The sequence below is a fragment of the Coptis chinensis genome, chromosome 5 (assembly GCF_015680905.1).
Source record: "Coptis chinensis isolate HL-2020 chromosome 5, ASM1568090v1, whole genome shotgun sequence".
NCBI classification, from domain to species: domain Eukaryota; kingdom Viridiplantae; phylum Streptophyta; class Magnoliopsida; order Ranunculales; family Ranunculaceae; genus Coptis; species Coptis chinensis.
In genome coordinates this window covers 29,585,194-29,604,476 of record NC_141460.1, presented here as the reverse complement: position 1 = coordinate 29,604,476, position 19,283 = coordinate 29,585,194, and the positions used below count along the sequence as shown (strand labels likewise).

At 39.6% G+C, this 19,283-nt stretch overlaps 1 protein-coding gene across 1 annotated transcript; it reads left to right on the top strand.

Annotated features, from left to right (window-relative positions):
- Window positions 1-4,970: 4,970 nt before the first annotated feature.
- Window positions 4,971-18,537, top strand: LOC147497270 (basic salivary proline-rich-like protein (DUF1421)). Its single transcript, XM_086559905.1, has 4 exons — window positions 4,971-5,091; window positions 11,877-12,322; window positions 16,344-16,631; window positions 17,168-18,537. The coding sequence occupies exons 2-4, from the start codon at window positions 12,035-12,037 to the stop codon at window positions 18,281-18,283; spliced, it is 1,692 nt and encodes a 563-aa protein (XP_086416031.1). The 5' UTR covers window positions 4,971-5,091; window positions 11,877-12,034; the 3' UTR covers window positions 18,284-18,537.
- Window positions 18,538-19,283: the final 746 nt, after the last annotated feature.

Sequence of the window (19,283 nt, the reverse complement as noted above, 5' to 3'; positions counted from 1 at the left end):
TAAGCACGTTCCTCACACAATAGATTAAGGACAGTAAAAAAAACAGAGTGTACCAGTGAGTTCTTACTGACCTTCCTCAAGTACGTGTTGTCCAATGATGATCAAACCATAGAATCCATATTGATAGTCATTTGATCTATCTAAAGAGTTAAAAGCAAGCAAATCAACTTGAATGGACTAACATTCTAATCCCTACTCAAAAAACTTAAACAGCTATACCTATAAGAACCATATATAATAACCACACCAATAAATGCAACTATAGAACTGGCAAATGCCGAACTTACAGCCGCAAGAAGAATCAGGATTGTGTAATCGTGTGTTATATTGCATAACTACAGTGAAATTCAATGGCAAAATTACCTAGAACTTTTGTTTGCCTTGGCAATGTTTCAAGGTGCTTCCTTACTTCTCAATCCATCTTTTCAACATATAGTTTCAAGACTTCTGGCTTTAAAAATGTCATAAGCGCGTTCCTCACACGATAGATAAAGGACAATAAGAAAATCAGAGTACACCAATGAGTTCTTACTGACCTTCCTCAAGTGCATGTTGTCCAAAGATGATCAAACCATCGAATCCATATTGGCAGTCATCTGATCTAAAGAGTGAAAAGCAAACAAATCAACTTGAATGGACTAACATGCTATCCCTACCAATAAAATTTAAATAGCTATAAGAACCATAATAACCACACCAATAAATGCAGTAGCAGACCTCGTCTTCATTGCCACTAAACCGAAGAAACTGATAATCAACACAACATATTGAGGTACAATACAAAATCCTAAGAGTTCACTTGGTTTCCACAATGCACTCTTCTATTAATTTTAACATGAAAGAAACCTCTACTTTCTTGGAATAATGAGCTAAGTCCCCTTTCATAACAAATGCAATAAAGAATTCCTTACAAAAAAAGTCTAATTCCAAATTTTTCTTTAACATTATATGCACATATATATGTTCATTCAGTCCTATCAGTTTCCTCAAATGACATGAATCCCCAAACACCCAAAAATAAACAATAAATTCACAAATAATCAAACAATCAAGCACTAATAAACCCATTAACAACAACTACCTAGAATCGCATAAATTACATTAGAATAATAGAATAATAAGACAGAAAACTCGTTGGACCATTTTTCAAGGAACCTTGAAGTTCATCTGCTTTACTCATTAAAATTTCAACATGTTGATCTAAAGCTCTAAACCAATACCGTAAGCTAGGCTAGCTCCATAAACAACAATTTAACCTGCTAGCTGATGCTCACATTCTTAACGTGATGAGCATTACTCACATAGAGGGACCTATGAACATCAACCCAATCGATAAACATGTCCTTTAGGTAATGCCAGCGATAACTCACTCACAGATTCAAGTAAAAGGTACATTGGAAATGCTTAGGATTAAAAGCACCAAATAGAAACCCCTTGAACAAAACTATTTGATGCTTTAAAGGTGATTGCTATAGTAAATTATGGAAACGGTTGGTCCAGTAGTCTATTAATAATCCAATATATTAATCTTTAAATAACCCTGTATAAGACACTGCCATAGAAACCATGTACTGGTTGCTAGTACAATGTATAATTAACTAACAATTTTTTTTTTTAAATCTTTAAATCCCTTAACCATATAAATAAAATATATTTGTCTAAAACAATTGACTAACAAATAATGTACTCAGAACAGTTAACAAATCTAAGTCACCGGAGCAAATAAATCAACTTTAAGGAAGCATGAAATAGAAAATAATGTGGAATTAGATTTACCTCTGAAAACCTACTTCTTGAACAATCCTTCAATGTATTGGTTACTATCAAAACCAATTCTCTAACCATTTCTTAACCATCTGTTATAGTTGTTGTTAGCCTTGCAACTTTTGCTCATACCTTGTAGCGATTATTGTTCATGCCCATATGCATCTTGTAACTATTTGAAGTGTTGTCAGCCATCTTGCAGTTGTCTGAGTTGTTGTCAGAATCACAACATTTGCATGTGGCCATGCTGCAAGTGTTCTAATTAATTGTCGTCGGTCGTGCAGCCACTGTTTAAGTTCATCATACAACTGTTGTATTTGCTTTTGATCGTTCAACCTTTGTACATGTCCATCAACATCCTGCTTTAATTGCTGCCAATGTACACCAGTACATGGCTATCCTGCTTCAATTCTAAACGTTGTTGGTCGTGTTGCCATTGCAAATGGCTTTTTTCTGAAGGATCATAACCCGAGAATTAAAGCCCTATAAGGTTCTCCTTTGCTACATACTTTCATGTTGAATTACTTTGTATCGAATAATCGAGATATTATCAGTAAAACATTAGGCCAGTAAGTTAGTGATCTGTTAAATAATAGATAATGTAACAAATTGTTAGCTATATTTCAAACCTATACCATACAAATTCTGACATATACCAAATTAATAAAAATACAAATACAAACTAATTCAGAACCCAAAGTGAAAAACATGACCAGGCCAACTAATTCACTAGTTGATATATATATAATGGAATAAACTAATTAAAGGGAATTTGTGTGGGATATTTTTACCTTTTTTTATGTTAGACACAGAATATAACTGGTTGCAAATTGGCAGATAACTTAGTATAAACTTAGAATATAGAGCTTTGATAAGGAGAGTGAGATATGACTTAAAAATCTAAACATTGAAAGAGAACAAAATATATAATCTTGAAACTTTTAATAGTCCTAAATAGACTCAAACTCAAACTTAAACTTCATTTCAACATCACAATATAATAAAACTCGTCCATTAAGAAGGAAGACACGCACAACGAAATTTTGCCAATTCCAAAAGCAATAAGGTAAAGTCAAATCCAATCTGAAATATACACCTATAAATCTAAATTAGGGCAAAAAGAAAGAGAGAGCACCTGCAAATGAGTCTTTGTCAAGATCTAGAAAACCAAACATTAGAAAAAGAGTTGGTTAAGTTGCTTAAAGAGTTGTGCGCGATTTCCACTTCCAGGCATTCCACTCTTACATCACGTTACATAGATACTTTGATTGAGTTCATGAAGAAAGGAGTAAGGAAGTTGAAAGAACTAAGTTTTTTGGGTTTTTTTAAGACCCGGTATTAATGGTATTTAAGTGGGTATTAATGGTAAGGCTACCCTGCGTACATTTCAATGTACGCGTGGATTTAAAGGCATTGAATACTTTTTCTTTATATTTAATCAGGGGTATTTAGTGGTAGAAAAAAGGCTGGTCTAATTTAAAGAGCCAGGTTAATCAAGTGAGCGGAGCGAACGTTCTGGGCCGAGGGGGGGTTATGTGGCCCAAAATGTCGTTTGGTTGGTTTCTATCCGTCTGTCCGTTTTTCTCTCCGCCAAAACTCTCCTCTCTCAAGTCTCAACTCCTCTATCTCTCTCTCGTTCTCCTCACTCTCGTCTCGATAGCAGGTCCCAACATCACTTCCTTTCTCTCAAGTTTCAACATTGTACGAAAAGCCCGAATCATCAGGTAAACTTTTTTTCTCTCCTATAAATCGTTTTCAATCGTGTTTTACTTTAATTTTTTCAATCAATAGGGTCAGGGTTGGATTATAATGAACAATCGACTCTGAATAGAGCCCGAAACTTCAGGTAAACTTGATTTTGTTTTTTCAATCACATGTTTCTTACTATTTTTATTATGGCTCCAATCTCTATTGGTTCTTCTCAACCCAAATATATTTTTCTGGTTAATTTTAATATATAAAATCCTAGTCCCACAAAACTTTGCCCCAATTAAAATCACTCAACGAATTCAGGTATGAACTATTACATAACTGTGTTGGTTTATTCGAACTTTTAAGGCTTTGATATTATCTACAGTTTTATTTTTTATTTTTTGCTTATTGAAAATGTTTTTTTTTTTTTTTTTCCTCGAAAAGATTTAACTAATAGCTCTCGTTTGTACAAGATAACAAAATATTATATACATGATATAAATGAGTCTTATATGCTTTGTTCCTTGATCTTAGATGTGTATATCACCAAATAGAATAAGTAGCATTTGGCTAATGCCCTTTGTCATAATATTTGTTCTGTAGTCAATTTGCTAGTCAACAACACATTTGAGTGAGTTTAGAGTCCCAATATGATAGAAATTATACTGTCTGAGTTTTGTTATTTTGAAGTTGTGAACGGTCACATGTTACGAAAGAGTTTAGGAGATACTAGATTCACACTCTTTGTGTTATTGGATTATTATTTAGTTATATGTGTTTAATAGGGGTGTAAGTTTTATTTCAGTAACAATAACGGGCATAGCTGGATTTTGGTGTTTCCTAGAACACTTGCAGAATGTTTGACATTTGCTTTGTTGGACTGGTTTCATGTAGTTATAAGTTCTCAATTTGGTTGTTTCAGCTTGTGCTGTCGTTCAAGAGTTGATTAACTGGGTGAGTGAATTTGTCGAATAACCATAGCATACGCAGGAGCTCCGCTCACGCCCCCATTGCAATGCAGTATACTAGTTATGGTGTATTTTAGTAATATAATATTGAAAAAAAAATACTTTAGTAATAAAGATATAAATTAGGCGTAGAGCTTATGAAGTTAGAGGCGCTTTAACGCTCCCGGCCAACGGTCTGGTGACTAAGAACATCTTTAGCAGAGCAACAAAAAAAACACCAAAATTTTGAACCAAAAAAACACCAAACAACTTTAGGAGCAACATCAAAAAAACACCAAGCAACTACGCGGTTTTGCCAAAACCGCGCCACTAAAGCCCAACTAACAGACCCCAAGACCACGCGGTTTTGAGAAAACCACGCCATGTATCGCATATAAATTTTTTTCTTTTTTTTCTTTCCCAATCTCTGGCGAGGTTTTGTGAAAACCGCGTCATATAAGCCCAATTAGAAGCCCAAGCCCACGCGGTGTTGGCAAAACCGTGCGGTTTTGGCAAAACTGCGTGAGTGATTTGATACAACACCAAACCTGGAACCAAATATTGGTCGATTTGGTGTTTGGTTTGGTGTTTTTTTAGTGTTTTCATACATGTAGTTTTTCTGAAATTGAAAAAATTCCAAATTTAGTGTTTGATGCTAGATTGATATCACTGCTAAAGATGCTCTAAGGTTGCATTGATTGAAACCCATTGAAACTCAGAAACTGAAAGGAGTTCGTTGAAACCCATGGAAAGAGAATGGTATGTAAGCCTCTACTGCGGGCGATAGCAGCAACAAAGTTTATTTCTTCATTGTCCCCCCTTTTTTCAAATCTCACTTTCCATTCTGTTCGCTTATTGTGGTCTTGAGAACCAAGCAAAGTGGTTTATGGTTCTATATCCTTTCCCCTTGGGATCTTTTATTGTCAAACCTCACATAGCTTCGCCTTTGTCTTGAGTAGGTTATTCCCAGTTCCCCGGTAAGGTTTGGCAAGAGGCGGGGGTAGTGGGTTGGTCTAGGGACCTAGGTCGGTAGTCATGAAGAAGAAGGAAATAACCTTGGGGAAGCCTCGGGAAACAAATGTAAAACCAAAATAGAGATCAAAATAAAATAGACAAACTCCAAAAGGAGATGCACCCGACTTTTTCTTCTCAAGAAAGAAAGTCAGTAGTGGAGATAGATTGCCTCAATATAGAGGAACCGTGAATGATGCTTTGACTATAGTAGGGAGGATGTATGGGAGTCAAGGAATTGACTTGGAGGGCTGGGGAAGATCCGCATCGGACTGGCAAACAAAAGGGCACATCAACTTGGAACTCATGGATCGGGAACATGTGAAAGTAGTGTTTGAGGATGATCTGGAGCGGAAGCATGTGATAGAAAATGGGCCTTGGGTGCTGTATGGATATATATTCTCAGTAAAGGAATGGAACAGGAACTATAATCTTGCAGAATATGACTTTGAGTTTGTTAAATTCTGGGTCCAGATTTGGGATCCCCCAAGAGAAAGGATAAATAAAGTCAATGTGTGGAGAATAGGGGCAGAGCTCGGCAAGGTCATGGAGGTGGATCTATCATGTCCCCCTGAGTTCAATAAACCGATAGTCAGAGTAAGAGTGGAACTAGATATCAGAGAAAGGCTCTCAAAAGATCAAAATGTAAAATTGGAAACTGGAGAAACGATAACAGTCAGGCTAAAGTATGAGAAACTGGAAGTGTTCTGTTTCTTCTGTGGAGTGATTGGCCATGACCAATACACATGCAGAATACGAGCACAACACCGATATGAACTTCTCAAATGTGGTGGCTCACAGAAAGATATCAAACCTTTTTTCACAAGCCAACTGAGGGCTAATCAGTTCTACAATGGAATAGCCTACACAGGCAAGCATATGGTCACCATATCAGGAACACCAAAGAAAACCGCTGATGGATGGATGAAAAGCCGGCAAGCGGAGGAGATACGACGGAGTATGGTGGCCGGAAAAACAACGGGCAAGTCAGACAAGACAAGAGGGAAAAGGAATTGTCCGCATGTGAAAGGGCAGAACAAGACAAGGAAACAAGGACAGGAGGATGCAGCATACCTGGGTCTCCAGGTACAGAGACAACGGCTAGTTTAACGGTCATAAACTTAATGGGCCAAGGGCATAAAACAGCAAAGGGAAGGGGTAACAACTCGACTGGATTCGGGATGCTGGGCTCAAGCCCAAAGGGGATTGGAGAAAGGGCTGAGGGGGAAAAGAGCTTAGATAAAGCCCAAGGTGGACGAGATGGGCTGGATGAGCAAGGGGCCCAAACCCTGAGGGCAACCGAGCATAGCTGTGGTAACCCCAATCGATCAAGGAGATAAGAAGACAGAGAATCTAGAGCTGCGCGAGGGAGAGATCTCTAGCCACAGGGCTACCGCAGTGGTGGTGGAAATCGAGGAGGCGCGACAAGATGGTTTGGTCTCCCAACCAAAAACTGATATTTCCCAGGCTTCCCACCAGCCTCATGAAAGGATTGCCCCTGTACCAGCGCTGGTAGCACATCAACAGGTGGAGAACACATTTTTTTATTTGATAGTAGGACAACGCGTGGTAGGGGAGTTAAGGTCATGGTCTCGAAAAGGAAAAAAGGTAGGGGAAGTAGAGAGGCCTGCAGAAAAAAAGACTATACAAAGGGATCAAGAAGAACAAGGGCTAATAAAGGCTGGATCAAAAAGGAAATCAGTTGAGTGGAGAGAAAGGGAGGAAATGGCACACAATGGCAATGGGTATTGGACCGAAAGAGTCTAAGGGTGATGGTCGGGCGATCAAAGAAGGCAAAACTTTTCACGCATGAAATGAGGAGACGTGGGTTAGGCCAAGAACTTCCCCGAAGATGCTCAAATCATTCCTATTTCTAGTGATTCAACCGATCTCGTGAGACAATCGACTCTATGGGTCGCTACCTCCATCGAGCCATCTTTCTCCCCCTGAGTCTATAAGACGATCGATCGGTGACAGAGGAAGATGAAGAGTCAGATTTCTCTGAAATCATAGATAACATGGATGAAAACTATACTCTGAAGATGAATGAAGAACGGAAAAAGGCAAGTCAGAAGAATATGGAGAGAGGAATCACTATATATGGGGCTCAGGTGATGAGTGGCTATGAAACAGATATAGTAGGATATGTGGATCAACCTTCACCCCTAGCGGTGGATGATTCTGCTGCAGTTCAAGGGAGACAGAGGCAAGAAGAACAAGACAGCTTATTTGGGAATACAAGATTGCAGAAAGGGGAAGGATCGAGCCATGGGGCAAGTAAAAGGGAAGGGCATGGGACAGGGAAGGAAGGTAAGTGGAAGGTCAAGCGGTGGAGGTCTCAGACACTACTCCTCCGGGTTGGTTTTTCCCTTCACAAACCTTTCACCACAATGAGTATTTACCGGAATTGCCGGGTATTGGTACCACCACGGCAATTCAACATCTAAAGGACCTGGTGGGGAGTCATAGTCCAGATGTGATATGCCTCTCGGAGACAAAAGCAAGTAGTGAAAGGATGGAGTATGTTAGTAAGCAGATTAAGTATGGTAGTTGTTTCAGTGTGATGGCTAAGGTCAGAGTGGGGGCTTGTCAGTGATGTGGAAAGAAGGAGTGGAGCTGGAGATTTTGGGAGCGACACAGAATCACATAACAGGTAAAATTTTGAATTTCCAGTCTAATGTACCTTGGTTCTTTACTTTTGTTTATGGTCATCCTGTTGCGAGTCAGAGGCATAAAGTTTGGAATGAGTTAAGGGATATAGCTACTCTTATTCCTGGCCCTTGGTGTCTCTTTGGAGACTTCAATGCTATATCTTCCTTAGATGAAAAGATTGGTGGTAGGAGTGTCATGAATAAGAGTATGCTAGAGTTTAACAATGTGATAAATGAATTAGGTTTGATTGATTTGGGGTATAAAGGACCTAAATTCACATGGAGTAACCACAGAAAGATTAAAGATCATATTCTGGAAAGGTTAGATAGAGCCTTGGCTACTGCCAACTGGCTGTGTTTGTTCCCTAACATGCAAGTGACCACTTCTGCCACTGCTTCTTCTGACCACTTGGCTATGTTGATAACCCTTAATAAGGAAAAGAACAAGGTTAAGAAGGCCAAACCTTTCAGGTTTTATAACATGTGGCTTAGGGATGACACTTGCAGGCCTGTGATTGATGATGCTTGGAACGTGGTGAGGCATGATATGCCTGATGTGAATGTTTTAAATAAAATAAAGTCTACCCAACAAAGTCTCAATCACTGGAACAAGCATGTTTTTGGCAATATCTTTACTAACATCACTAAGATTCAGCGAGAGCTTAATGAGGTCCTCTCTAAGACCTTCTCCATCACAAACTATGAGAGAGCAAAAAACCTGAAATCCCAACTGTTTGATTGGTTGGTTAAAGAAGAAGAGTTCTGGAAACAGAAATCTACTAATCACTGGATCAAAGAAGGGGGGAGGAATACTAGATTCTTCCACCTTTCGACCATTTATAGAAGAAGGAAGAATAGAATTGAGAAGCTCAAAAATGATGATGGGGAGTGGAGTATAGGAGAAGAGGAAGTAGGAGTCAACATCAATGACTACTTCTCTCATATCTTTGCTTCTGACCATCCCCCCAAAAAAGACCATATTCTTGATTTGTTCAGCCCTTGTATTACTGAAAGGGAAAATGAGATTCTCTGTGCTGTTCCTACTAGTGATGTGATATGGAAAGTGATTAAAAAGATGGGGAGTCTAAAAGCCCCTGGCCCAGATGGGTTCCAAGGGGTGTTTTATCGATTTGGACCCAAAGATGGTGTCCTTTGTGCAAAATTTCTTCATTATTTAGTTTTAATGAAACCTTTGTAGCCCTTATACCAAAGATCACCAATCCTGATCATGTTTCCAAGTTCAGGCCTATAAGCCTTTGTAACTTCTGTTACAAGATTATTTCTAAGATCCTGGCTAATAGGTTAAAATGTCACCTTAATAAGATAGTGTCCCCTTTTCAAGGGGCCTTTATCAAGGGCAGGAGTATTGGGGATAATTTGGGTTGGCTTGTGAGCTTTTTTCACAACATGAAGCATATGAAATCTAAGGGAGAGGGTTGGGTGGCCCTCAAGATGGACATGGCTAAGGCCTGTGACAGAGTGGAATGGTCCTTCTTGGACAAAGATCTTTGAGAAGCTAGGCTTCAATGATAAGTGGAGAGGAATGATCCAAAGAATGTTTGACCTCTGTCACCTTTCAAGTCTTACTTAATGGGTCTCCTCCGAGAAGTTTAAACCCTGAAAGAGGGTTAAGGCAAGGGATCCATTATCCCCAGATCTCTTTATTTTAGTCTCGAGGCTCTATCTAGGCTCATAGCTAAAAAGAGCAAGAGGGGTTGATACATGGTATCAAAATAAAAAGAGGTCCCCCATCACTCATCATTATATGCTATACGATGACTTGATTCCGGTTACTAAAGCCAACTCCATCGATGGGGGCACCTCGCATTCCTTGAAGATTACCGTGGAGGCATCCGACAAAAATTAATTTTGACAAGTCTAGTATGTTTTTCAAGAGGGAATGTGAGAATCGAAAATAAAATTTGAGGCTTAAAAAGGTTCCGAAAATGAGGCAGTTTGCACCCGTGAGAGAAATACACGGGATTCCAGTTATGCTATCCCAAAGGAAATCGGAAGATTTTGATTTCTTAGTTGATAATGTCCACAAAAGATCAAGTATCGAAAGCCAAAGTGTTGTCTCGGTGGGAGAGCTACTCTTATAAGCTCGTATTTTAACACCTATATATGCTATGTCTACATACATGTTGCTAACTTGTGATAAAATAGACAAGGCCTGTAGGGATTTCTTTTGAATGGGACGAACAAAAAAAGTGTCCACACCATTGGGTGGGAACACATGTGTAAGCCCAAAAATATGGAGGGTCAAGTTTTTAAGGGAGATGAATGTGGCCATGTTGGCCAAGTTGCCTTGAAGCGTCACCATCGATGTGGAGTCCATGTGGACCAAAACTCTATATAGTATATACAAAGAAAATTGGATAGGGGATATTGAAAAGCCACCGATTATGCCTCTTTCTTACGGAAAGGTATACACAGGGGTGTATAATACTATCGCTGAAGGGGTCCTTTGGAACATTCATGATGGAAATCCACTTCAAGGATCCTTGGTTGATGTGCAATGGGAAACCAAGGACCCTCGAGAGCTAGGGGGTGAATAACCCCGAGCTTGAAATATGAAAGTGGTTGACCTTTTCAAAATGATGGGACCGGCCGGGACCAGAGGTGCTAGCTCTACACTTTGAGCCATTTATAAGACAAAAGATTCGGGAAGTGGTAGTAAGGCCTTTGGGGGCTAGCAAGGATAGGCGATTTGGTGTGAGGATAGGTCCGGGAGCTTAACCGTGAAATCTGTTTACTCCATCTTTTGTACCACGCCAAGTGGGAGGGAGGACTTCCGGCCTATAGCTTTCGAAGACCATTGCACACATCCGGAAGGCTAGACTCCCACCAACACTATTTTATTCCTATGGAAGTCGATATGCTTGGTCTCCTATGGGGACAAACCGATCCAAAAAGAAGGTCCAAGGGACCTATCATGCCCCTTCGCTATAAGACCATGGAAACCGACATACACTTGTTCTTTGAGTGTGATTGGGTGAGAGCCCTTTGGTTTGCATCCGCTTGGGGCTTGTGGTGATCGACCGGAAGGGTACCATACAAAAATGGGTGGAAACTTTTCCTCGACCGGACCCGTGAGCACTAAGGAGGACATAGCCTCTTTGCCGGGTGGCCGGCTTCTTTGCGATGCTTAATAACATCCGGAGGATTAGAAATGAGATCGATTTGAAACGTAAGCGTGCTAATAGGGATAGGGTGCTCGGGAGGAGCTCTGGGAGGCCATGAAATGGCAAGCTTTCAAGGAGGAGGGAGTTTCTTCCGACTTTAATATAGATATGCTTTTGAATGATTATCCCAATCGACTTTGGCCGACATCCCTAATGACCAATTATTAGGTTTGATTACCAAAGAAACAGAGGATGAGGCGGCCGGCCGCATGATGAAGGCGTAATGGGGGGGAGCGTTAACAAGGAGGTGTAAGGCAAGCAAGGCCCGAAGAAGCGAGATGTTGGCGGCCAAGCGGCGTTCATGACAAAAACAACCGGCCGGAAGGAAGTCATTTTCCAAGGAGATCAGGGCTTTGAGGTGATTAAAGCTATCACAAGTCCAAGTTGCTTTTTGGAGAGCTTGAGAGACTCGATACACAATCTTGTATCTTCCTTTAATAGGTTTAGTTGGATAAGTAGGATTTATAATGGGGAGGCTCATGACTTAGCTTTGGATGGCTATCCAAGAGTTAAGTTTGAGCCATCTTCCGAAGTGTATGCTTGAACAAAACATACAACCTATGGTGTTTTAAGTTAAGAGCTATGAGATGGGTAAGTTAATATCGAAAAAAAAAAAAAAAAAAAAGGTTGCATTGATTGATATCGTTAATTATCAGCACATTTGGCTTCCACGAAAAAAAGCCAAACAACAGAAGAAAATAACAAACCCACACACACCGACCGACTCCTCTTTCTTTTAATCTCTAAAGCCCATATCTTCTATATAAATAAACTTCCCTCAATCATGAATTCGTCTCAGTTCATGGACAAGCAAATCATGGATCTATCTCGATCCCAAACCAACGATGACTCATCAATTTTCGATCTTTTCAATCCTCCTCAAGAAGAAGATGAACAACACCGTAAAAAAAACACCAAAGATGACGTCATATTACCCAGTTACGATTTCCAACCGATTCGTCCGGTCATCTCTCATTCCTCAGCTGGAAATCTCGAGGTGGGGAACAATAATACTACTGTTGGTACCGGTACTACTCCTACTAGGGTTTGGAACTCTGCTGACAATTCTAGAGTAAGTCCCCCCTTCTTCTTTTTTGACTCGACGGACATAACTTTTATGTTACTATTGTGGTTTTTTTAGTTTGAAAATTAATTCAAATGTATCACTCACTTGGCAGAAGCATATAGCCTCATTACGGTGATTTAAATTAGTGTATTGTATTTGTACAAGTGAAAGCTTTTTAGAATTGCATTTGGTGGTTTAAATGAGTTATTTGAGACGCTGTATATAAATGCCTCCTATGTTTTGATTTAGCAAAGGATTGTTACGTATTGAGAGAATCTTTCGAAGAGTGTATTGTTTTCTAGCTTTGACAGAACGAGTGGTGGGTCACTGTTCCTGCAAGGTTTGGTGTCTAATGGAATGCTTTGTAGTTTGTACTGGTTCATGACTTTTGATGGGTGATTAGTACTGTTTGAGTGAATTAGATAGTGTTTGTTTTTGGGGGGATGCGTGGCACTGGGACCAGCCTCTTCAGATGATTTTTTTCTCAGATTGTTTCTCATGGACTTTAAGCATTGCCTCGTACGAATGTCTCAAGAGTAGGTATATACGTCCTTGCTTGGGATTTTCTGTCTTTGAGGACTTTAGAGGATGGGCATAACCTTCAAGGGTACTAGGTTTTGGGACAATATCTGGGAGTTCAATCTATTAACTATTTTTATTGAAATGGCCACCTGGAGGACAGATGTGTCTGGATTCTGGACCAATGATCCCAAAGGTAGATTTTCACTTTTTAAGTTGAACCTTGCTATACTCGCCTCAATTTTTTCTTAAATAACACTTCTTTTGTCCAAACTTATTTGTAACCTGATACTTAGTTCTTAAGTCATATTATAGAATCTTTTTGTATCTAACACAACACCCAAGTCAGAACCCCTCACGTACGAAAGTGTCCTGAACAAGCAGAATAGATAACATTTTTGAACTTCCTCTTAAGGAGATGAGTAAATGATTGGAGATTTATATGTTTTTATTATTTTGATTGGTAAAATTCATTCATTCATTCATAAAGACTTCAAAATTTACAAAAGCTTACAAGAATTGGTTCTCGCAGCAAGACACAACATGCTACCAGACTTACCTACCCGTGTACAAACCCATTTTACAAATCAAGAGTGTTCCAATTACAAATAAAATTTTCATATGTCATCCATCCCTTTAAAGCAAGAATTTGTGCATGCCCAATCTTGTAGCTCCTCTTTAATCCCATCTACAAACTTGTAGATATCCCATTCCACTTGCTCAAAGACCCTTTTGTTTCTCTCTTTGTACAAGACCCATACAGTAGCACTAGGGAGATGGCTCCCCTATGGCTCTCCAATCCATGTGACCATACTAGAAAACGCTAGCGAAATTATCTTTGTACTAAGCGCCTTCTTGATGCAAGTCGGTAACATCCAACGTTTGTTGAAAGACGAGAAGAATAGCTCCCAAACATTCTTTGAGAAGGCACAAGTGAGAAGAAAATGATCCACTCTCCTTTATCTTTTTGCATAGAAAACAAATATTTTGGAGTTCCATACCTCTTCTATTGAAGACACGGTTTTAATTCTCTCCAAGAAAGCATAAACTTTAAAGCTTGAATTGGATAATGTAAGCTCAACATGTATGGTATACAAAATGGACGAGGATGCCAAATGTATATTGATCACTGTGTCCTTTCAACCAAGGTAGGTGGCATATTCTTAGCTTCCTTTATGGTCTCTACCATTGTCCATCAATGTGAAGACATTGTTATAAACTTATAATTTGTGTATATGTAAGTGACTATCAATTGTATTCCTTTGTCTTTAATGTCGCTTGATCATGTTGTTTTACCTTTAATCTTGGAAAGGTATGATCTTGCAGTTGGAAAGTGGCATAATGCGGATCTTTAATCATAGGTATTAGAATTTAGTTTAGGGTTATTTATTTGTTCCTATCTTGGTTCCCTCTTCAGTGTAAGCCTTAAATGTAACGATTGTTGGGATCCTAAATGTAGACAGCTGGCACAGAATCATTGGATTGTCGGATTGTGCTCATTGGGAGCATGTTAGATAATGTACTTTGACGCAAATATATCTGAACCTGTACCAAAATCCATGAACTTGATTGATCTTCTGGCTCAATGACTCAATCTTCAATCAAATATTTAATGGAGAAACTCCCTTCCAAAACAGAGTGTAAACTTTTCAATGACAATCAACCACAATTTGGCTTATGCATTGGAAACAAGACTTGTACCCAAAGCATCTAGATTTTCAAATATACCCTAAGATAATGTTTCAAAGTTAAGTGTAATAAAAAGTATAGCTGCACGAGGCTCAGATGACTTAGTTGTGCGTGGCTGTCACTTGATGTTTGATATGCTCCTGCACTGTCCTATGTGTTTATGTGTTACAACATAATTCAATCTGGTGAGCATGAAAGCACTTACGGAAAAACTCGGTGGATATTATGTTTGACACTTTTCTAGAATAGCAATGAAGACAAGTATCTTTTGGAGGTTGCACAAGGTTTGTGGTCTTTGGGTTCAAATGTTTATCGTTATCATCAATCTTTGTTTGATTAGCGCTTTGATATTTTGGAGTTGAATAGTTTGGGGGTAAATGGTAGGGTTCAAACCTGTGTTGCATGGGTACGGGATGAGTGTCTGGTTTGAACACGGGTACGATGATTTGGACACGGCGAGATCTGAGAATTAGGGTACTGTTTTGCTTGTGTCCGGGTGTCTGTGTTCGTGTCCGTGTCCGTATCCGTGCCCGCACGACACGGGTACGCGATACAGAGGAAATTAGGGCGTACCCATGCAACAGAGGTTCAAACGCGGTCTAAGGATAATTGGGGTGAGAGAGTGAGGATGGCATTGCCTACCAATAGCCTTCTGTGGGTTTTTCCATGGCGCAGTCTAAGTTAAATTACACGTTGTTTAGATATTAAAGTGGTTAAAGATAATAGAGGTGGTTTGAGATAATTGGCTGACAGGCGGAATGTCTTAAAAAGCAGTGAAGGAATCCCTATAGGCGTGGCTCCGAACCTTGAATGCTCGCATACTGCTTTGAGGCTAGACTCACTTGCACGCTGAAGTCCCTCTAACCTCAGCTGGTTATGGAAACAGGGTAGGGCAATGTGAGTTTTTTCCTTCTGCTAAAGACAACATAAATGGAGATTGAAAGCATTTTTTTTTATTTCATGGATAATCAAAGCCTCCAATTGTCATTTTTTGTCGTAGAAAAATTTGAATCTTCTTCTGTTTAATTTCTATCCCTCCTTTTCTGATAAATCCTACCAAACTCTACCGTACTTTTAGGAGTTTTTATGTATTTAGTTGTAAAAATATTTTGGTTGTTTACTAGAATTTACCTATGATGCAACCTGTGTTGCATGGGTACGGGATGAGTGTCTGGTTTGGACACGGGTACGACGATTTGGACACGGCGAGATTTGAGAATTAGGGTACTGTTTTGCTTGTGTCCGGGTGTCCGTGTCCGTATCCGTGTCCGCACGACACGGGTACGCGATACAGAGGAAATTAGGGCGGACCCATGCAACAGAGGATGCAACCCAATTGCATCACTCATTAAGCAAAAGCTTTGCCTTAATTAATCTTTTCTTGTTATCGGTATTTATTCAAAACAACAATAGGTCGAAAAAAGTTATAAGTACATAACTAGTAAAGAGAAGTACAATCACAACTGCTAAATCCCAAATTGGGTGCAGGCGATTGAATGGTATATGGAAGGATTTATAGTTTGGACAGATTCCAGACTTTTAGTGACTGATCTGTATCAATTAGATGCAGGAGATAGGATATGTGTTTCAGAGGATGTGATGGGCCTGTTCAGTTAATTCTTCCCGGAATATTTATCATGGACTTCAGGAATTGGCTATTATGTGATGTCATGACTCATGATAATAGATAAATACATAGTTGCATTTTGTATTCTCTTCTAGTCTATGAAATTGATGTATCTTTTCAAAATCATTTTTAGAATACACCTTTATTGGTTATATATTTTTGAAGATTTAACATTATACTGGATTTTTACAGTCAGTACAGAACCATGGCTACCGAGACCCTGACGAGGCTGCAAATTTCACTCAAGAGAGAGATCATAATGCCTATGATGCAACATTGTTGTCGGAGATCGATCGGACAATGAAGAAGCATGCCGATATTCTCTTACATTCCTTGGAAGGTGTTAGTGCACGATTGTCACAGATGGAGACTAGAACCCGTAACCTTGAAAGTTTGGTAGATGATTTGAAGGTATCTGTTGAAAATGATCATGGAAGCACTGACGGAAAATTGAGGCAGCTAGAGAATATTCTAAGAGAGGTATCCCCTTAGTAGAATGCCCCTGTTACTCTTCATTTCAGCGTAGTTAATTTATCACAGGCCCTTCTAGTTTTGAATTTAGTATTTAGTGGTTACAGTACAATAATCTTACCCAAAAGAAATTAATTCATTACATCCACATTTATGTAAAACCAATTTTACTGGATAGATTTGTGCTCCTGTATATGGTTGGTTGAATAAAGAAGAGCTTTAGTGCACTACTTTTACTGGACCATCAAATATATTAATGGAACCAGGATTTGCATTTGGATTGCTCTTGGTCTTGGTAAAGATGGTTATTTACGAGTGTCAGTGATGGAAGAACCTGAATTTGATATGATTTGATTTTTTTTTCCTCTTTTTTTTTTTTTTTCTCACACATTCTCATTAGTAGGCAGGTTCACCCTTTGTATGATGGTCATTTATACTTGGATCCCTTACTCTTCCTTCTCGGTAGTTTCGTAACATCATTGTCCGTCTATAATATAATAACAAATACTGGAGTTCAGGCTCAACTATTGTTGCATATTTACCAGGTACAAACTGGAGTACAGGTCCTGCGAGATAAGCAAGAAATTGCAGAGGCGCATCTGCACCTATCAAAGATGCGAGCTTCCAAAGGAGACCAGCAACCTGAGACTCAAAACACTGTTCACTCAGATTCCATTCAGCACACAGCTTCTGCTCCACAACAATCTCAACAAGTCCATCTGCCTCAGGTGGTTCCTCCTCAGCCACCTCAACAATTTCCTGGACCCATCCCTTCTAGTGGTCATCCTCCCCCAACCCAACAAAATCAACCTCCAGTTCAGCTTTCTGTCCAAGTACCCCAGAGCCAGATCCCGCAAAGCTCACAACGGGAGTATTGCTTTCCACCACCTGGGCATCTTACAGAGGGCTCACATCAGCAATATCAGCTTCCCCCGGCTCAGAAGCTTCAGTCGCCTGTGCAACCTCAACAATATCAATCAACTCAGTTTCCGCAGTACTCTCAATCATCCCAGCCACCTCAGCAGCATCCCCCCGTCGCTCCTGTCAATCAATCTACTCATCAGCTCCAACCCCCACTTGGTCATCCTCCCGACGAGACCCCTTATATGCTACCTCAAAGTTACCTGCCAGGTGTCCGTCAATCTTCAGTGACACAACCTCCTAGTGGGGTGCCTCCCTCCCAACAGTATTATGGTTCTCCTGTACAAATGTATGAGCCTCCGGTGAACAGACCCAATACAGGGTTTTCCCCAGGGTATGCCCCATCATCCGGGACTAACCTCGGCGACTCCTATTCTTACAGTGGACCTCCTTTGCATTTCAGCAGCTCAACAATGAAACAACCTCAGCTTCCCTCATCTCCTTCAGCTCCAAGTGGAGGCAGCTATCCTCATCTCCCTACTGCTCAGATATTACCACATGCACTCCCAACTGCCAGTAATGTTGGTGGAGGGTCAAATTCTAGTGGAACTGGGAATAGAGTTCCCATTGATGATGTGGTTGACAAAGTATCAACAATGGGGTTTTCAAGGGAACAGGTGAGGGCTACAGTTAGGAAGCTGACTGAGAATGGCCAATCAGTTGACCTGAATGTTGTGCTGGACAAACTGATGAATGATGGGGAAGTCCAGCAGCCGCCAAAAGGATGGTTTGCGCGGTGATACCTGCAATTCCTGCAAATCGTTATTTCCTGGATTTTATCTTGTATACAGCCTGAACTAAGCTTTCTCTAGCAACATTAGTTGATGAGAGGAATATGTTAATCTGCACATTTGATATACCTACTTGTTACTGGTTTTTGATTTTTTTTTTAGTTAATTAATACGGAATAATGCTAGTATATGTAATTAACTGTGTATTCTGCAAACACTCAGATTTGATTAGTGACATGATTTGGTTTTTTGAGTGCATATAATGTTGTTCAGAAAAAGTAAAGTCCTGCAGATAAGAGTTTTGTGCTGCATTGGTTACTTAACTTACTGGAATGTATTCTATCTAAATCTCGAGGCTATCTTTGTTTTGATCTCGAGAGCTGGACTAGAATTCTGAAGATAGTTTCGTTTGGCACTGCTTTGTTGAGAAAATTACCATGGGTTTTCTCCAAAAGTCCAAAAGGTAACAACATTACCTTCTGTAGTTAATTTTCTGTACTGTTCATCTTCTACGTTAGTTCCATCTGTTTGGAATTTTGGATATGCACTACCCGTAATTATGATATCCACTACCTGTAAGCATAATGAAAGAGATACGAACCAAATCCAACTACATAAATTTATGACGAATTATGTGCCTTCCATTAATCTATTGTTAGTGTTACTGCTTGTTGCACTTTCACTGATTGACCGATTGCTACAACCACAAACTCATGTTTGTATGGTAGCTACAGGCTAGTATCATTTAGTAGCGAGGCTCATAAGCTTAAATGGCAAGAGTGTTTGATGATAAATATCTATTGCTATTAATTCATGTATATATGTAGAAAACAATCAACAATTGATAACATCGCCAACTTGGCGTCTTTTCATTTAAATCTCCTAAATTTTAGTTTTAGTCTCCTTTTTTCCTCATTAAATTCAAGCTTTTCGAATCATGTAATTGTTTTTGTGTGAGGCGGCACACATCTTCTCTAAGAACAACGCTCCCCAAGAAACGAGGGGTCCC

What these genes read in the sequence shown, in the direction of transcription:
- LOC147497270 (XM_086559905.1), top strand. Translation starts at nt 12,035, where the DNA reads ATGAATTCGTCTCAGTTCATGGACAAGCAAATCATGGATCTATCTCGA. An exon ending in ACTCTGCTGACAATTCTAGA is followed by an intron (nt 12,323 to 16,343) that starts GTAAGTCCCCCC and finishes GGATTTTTACAG; the next exon opens with TCAGTACAGAACCATGGCTA. An exon ending in TAGAGAATATTCTAAGAGAG is followed by an intron (nt 16,632 to 17,167) that starts GTATCCCCTTAG and finishes CATATTTACCAG; the next exon opens with GTACAAACTGGAGTACAGGT.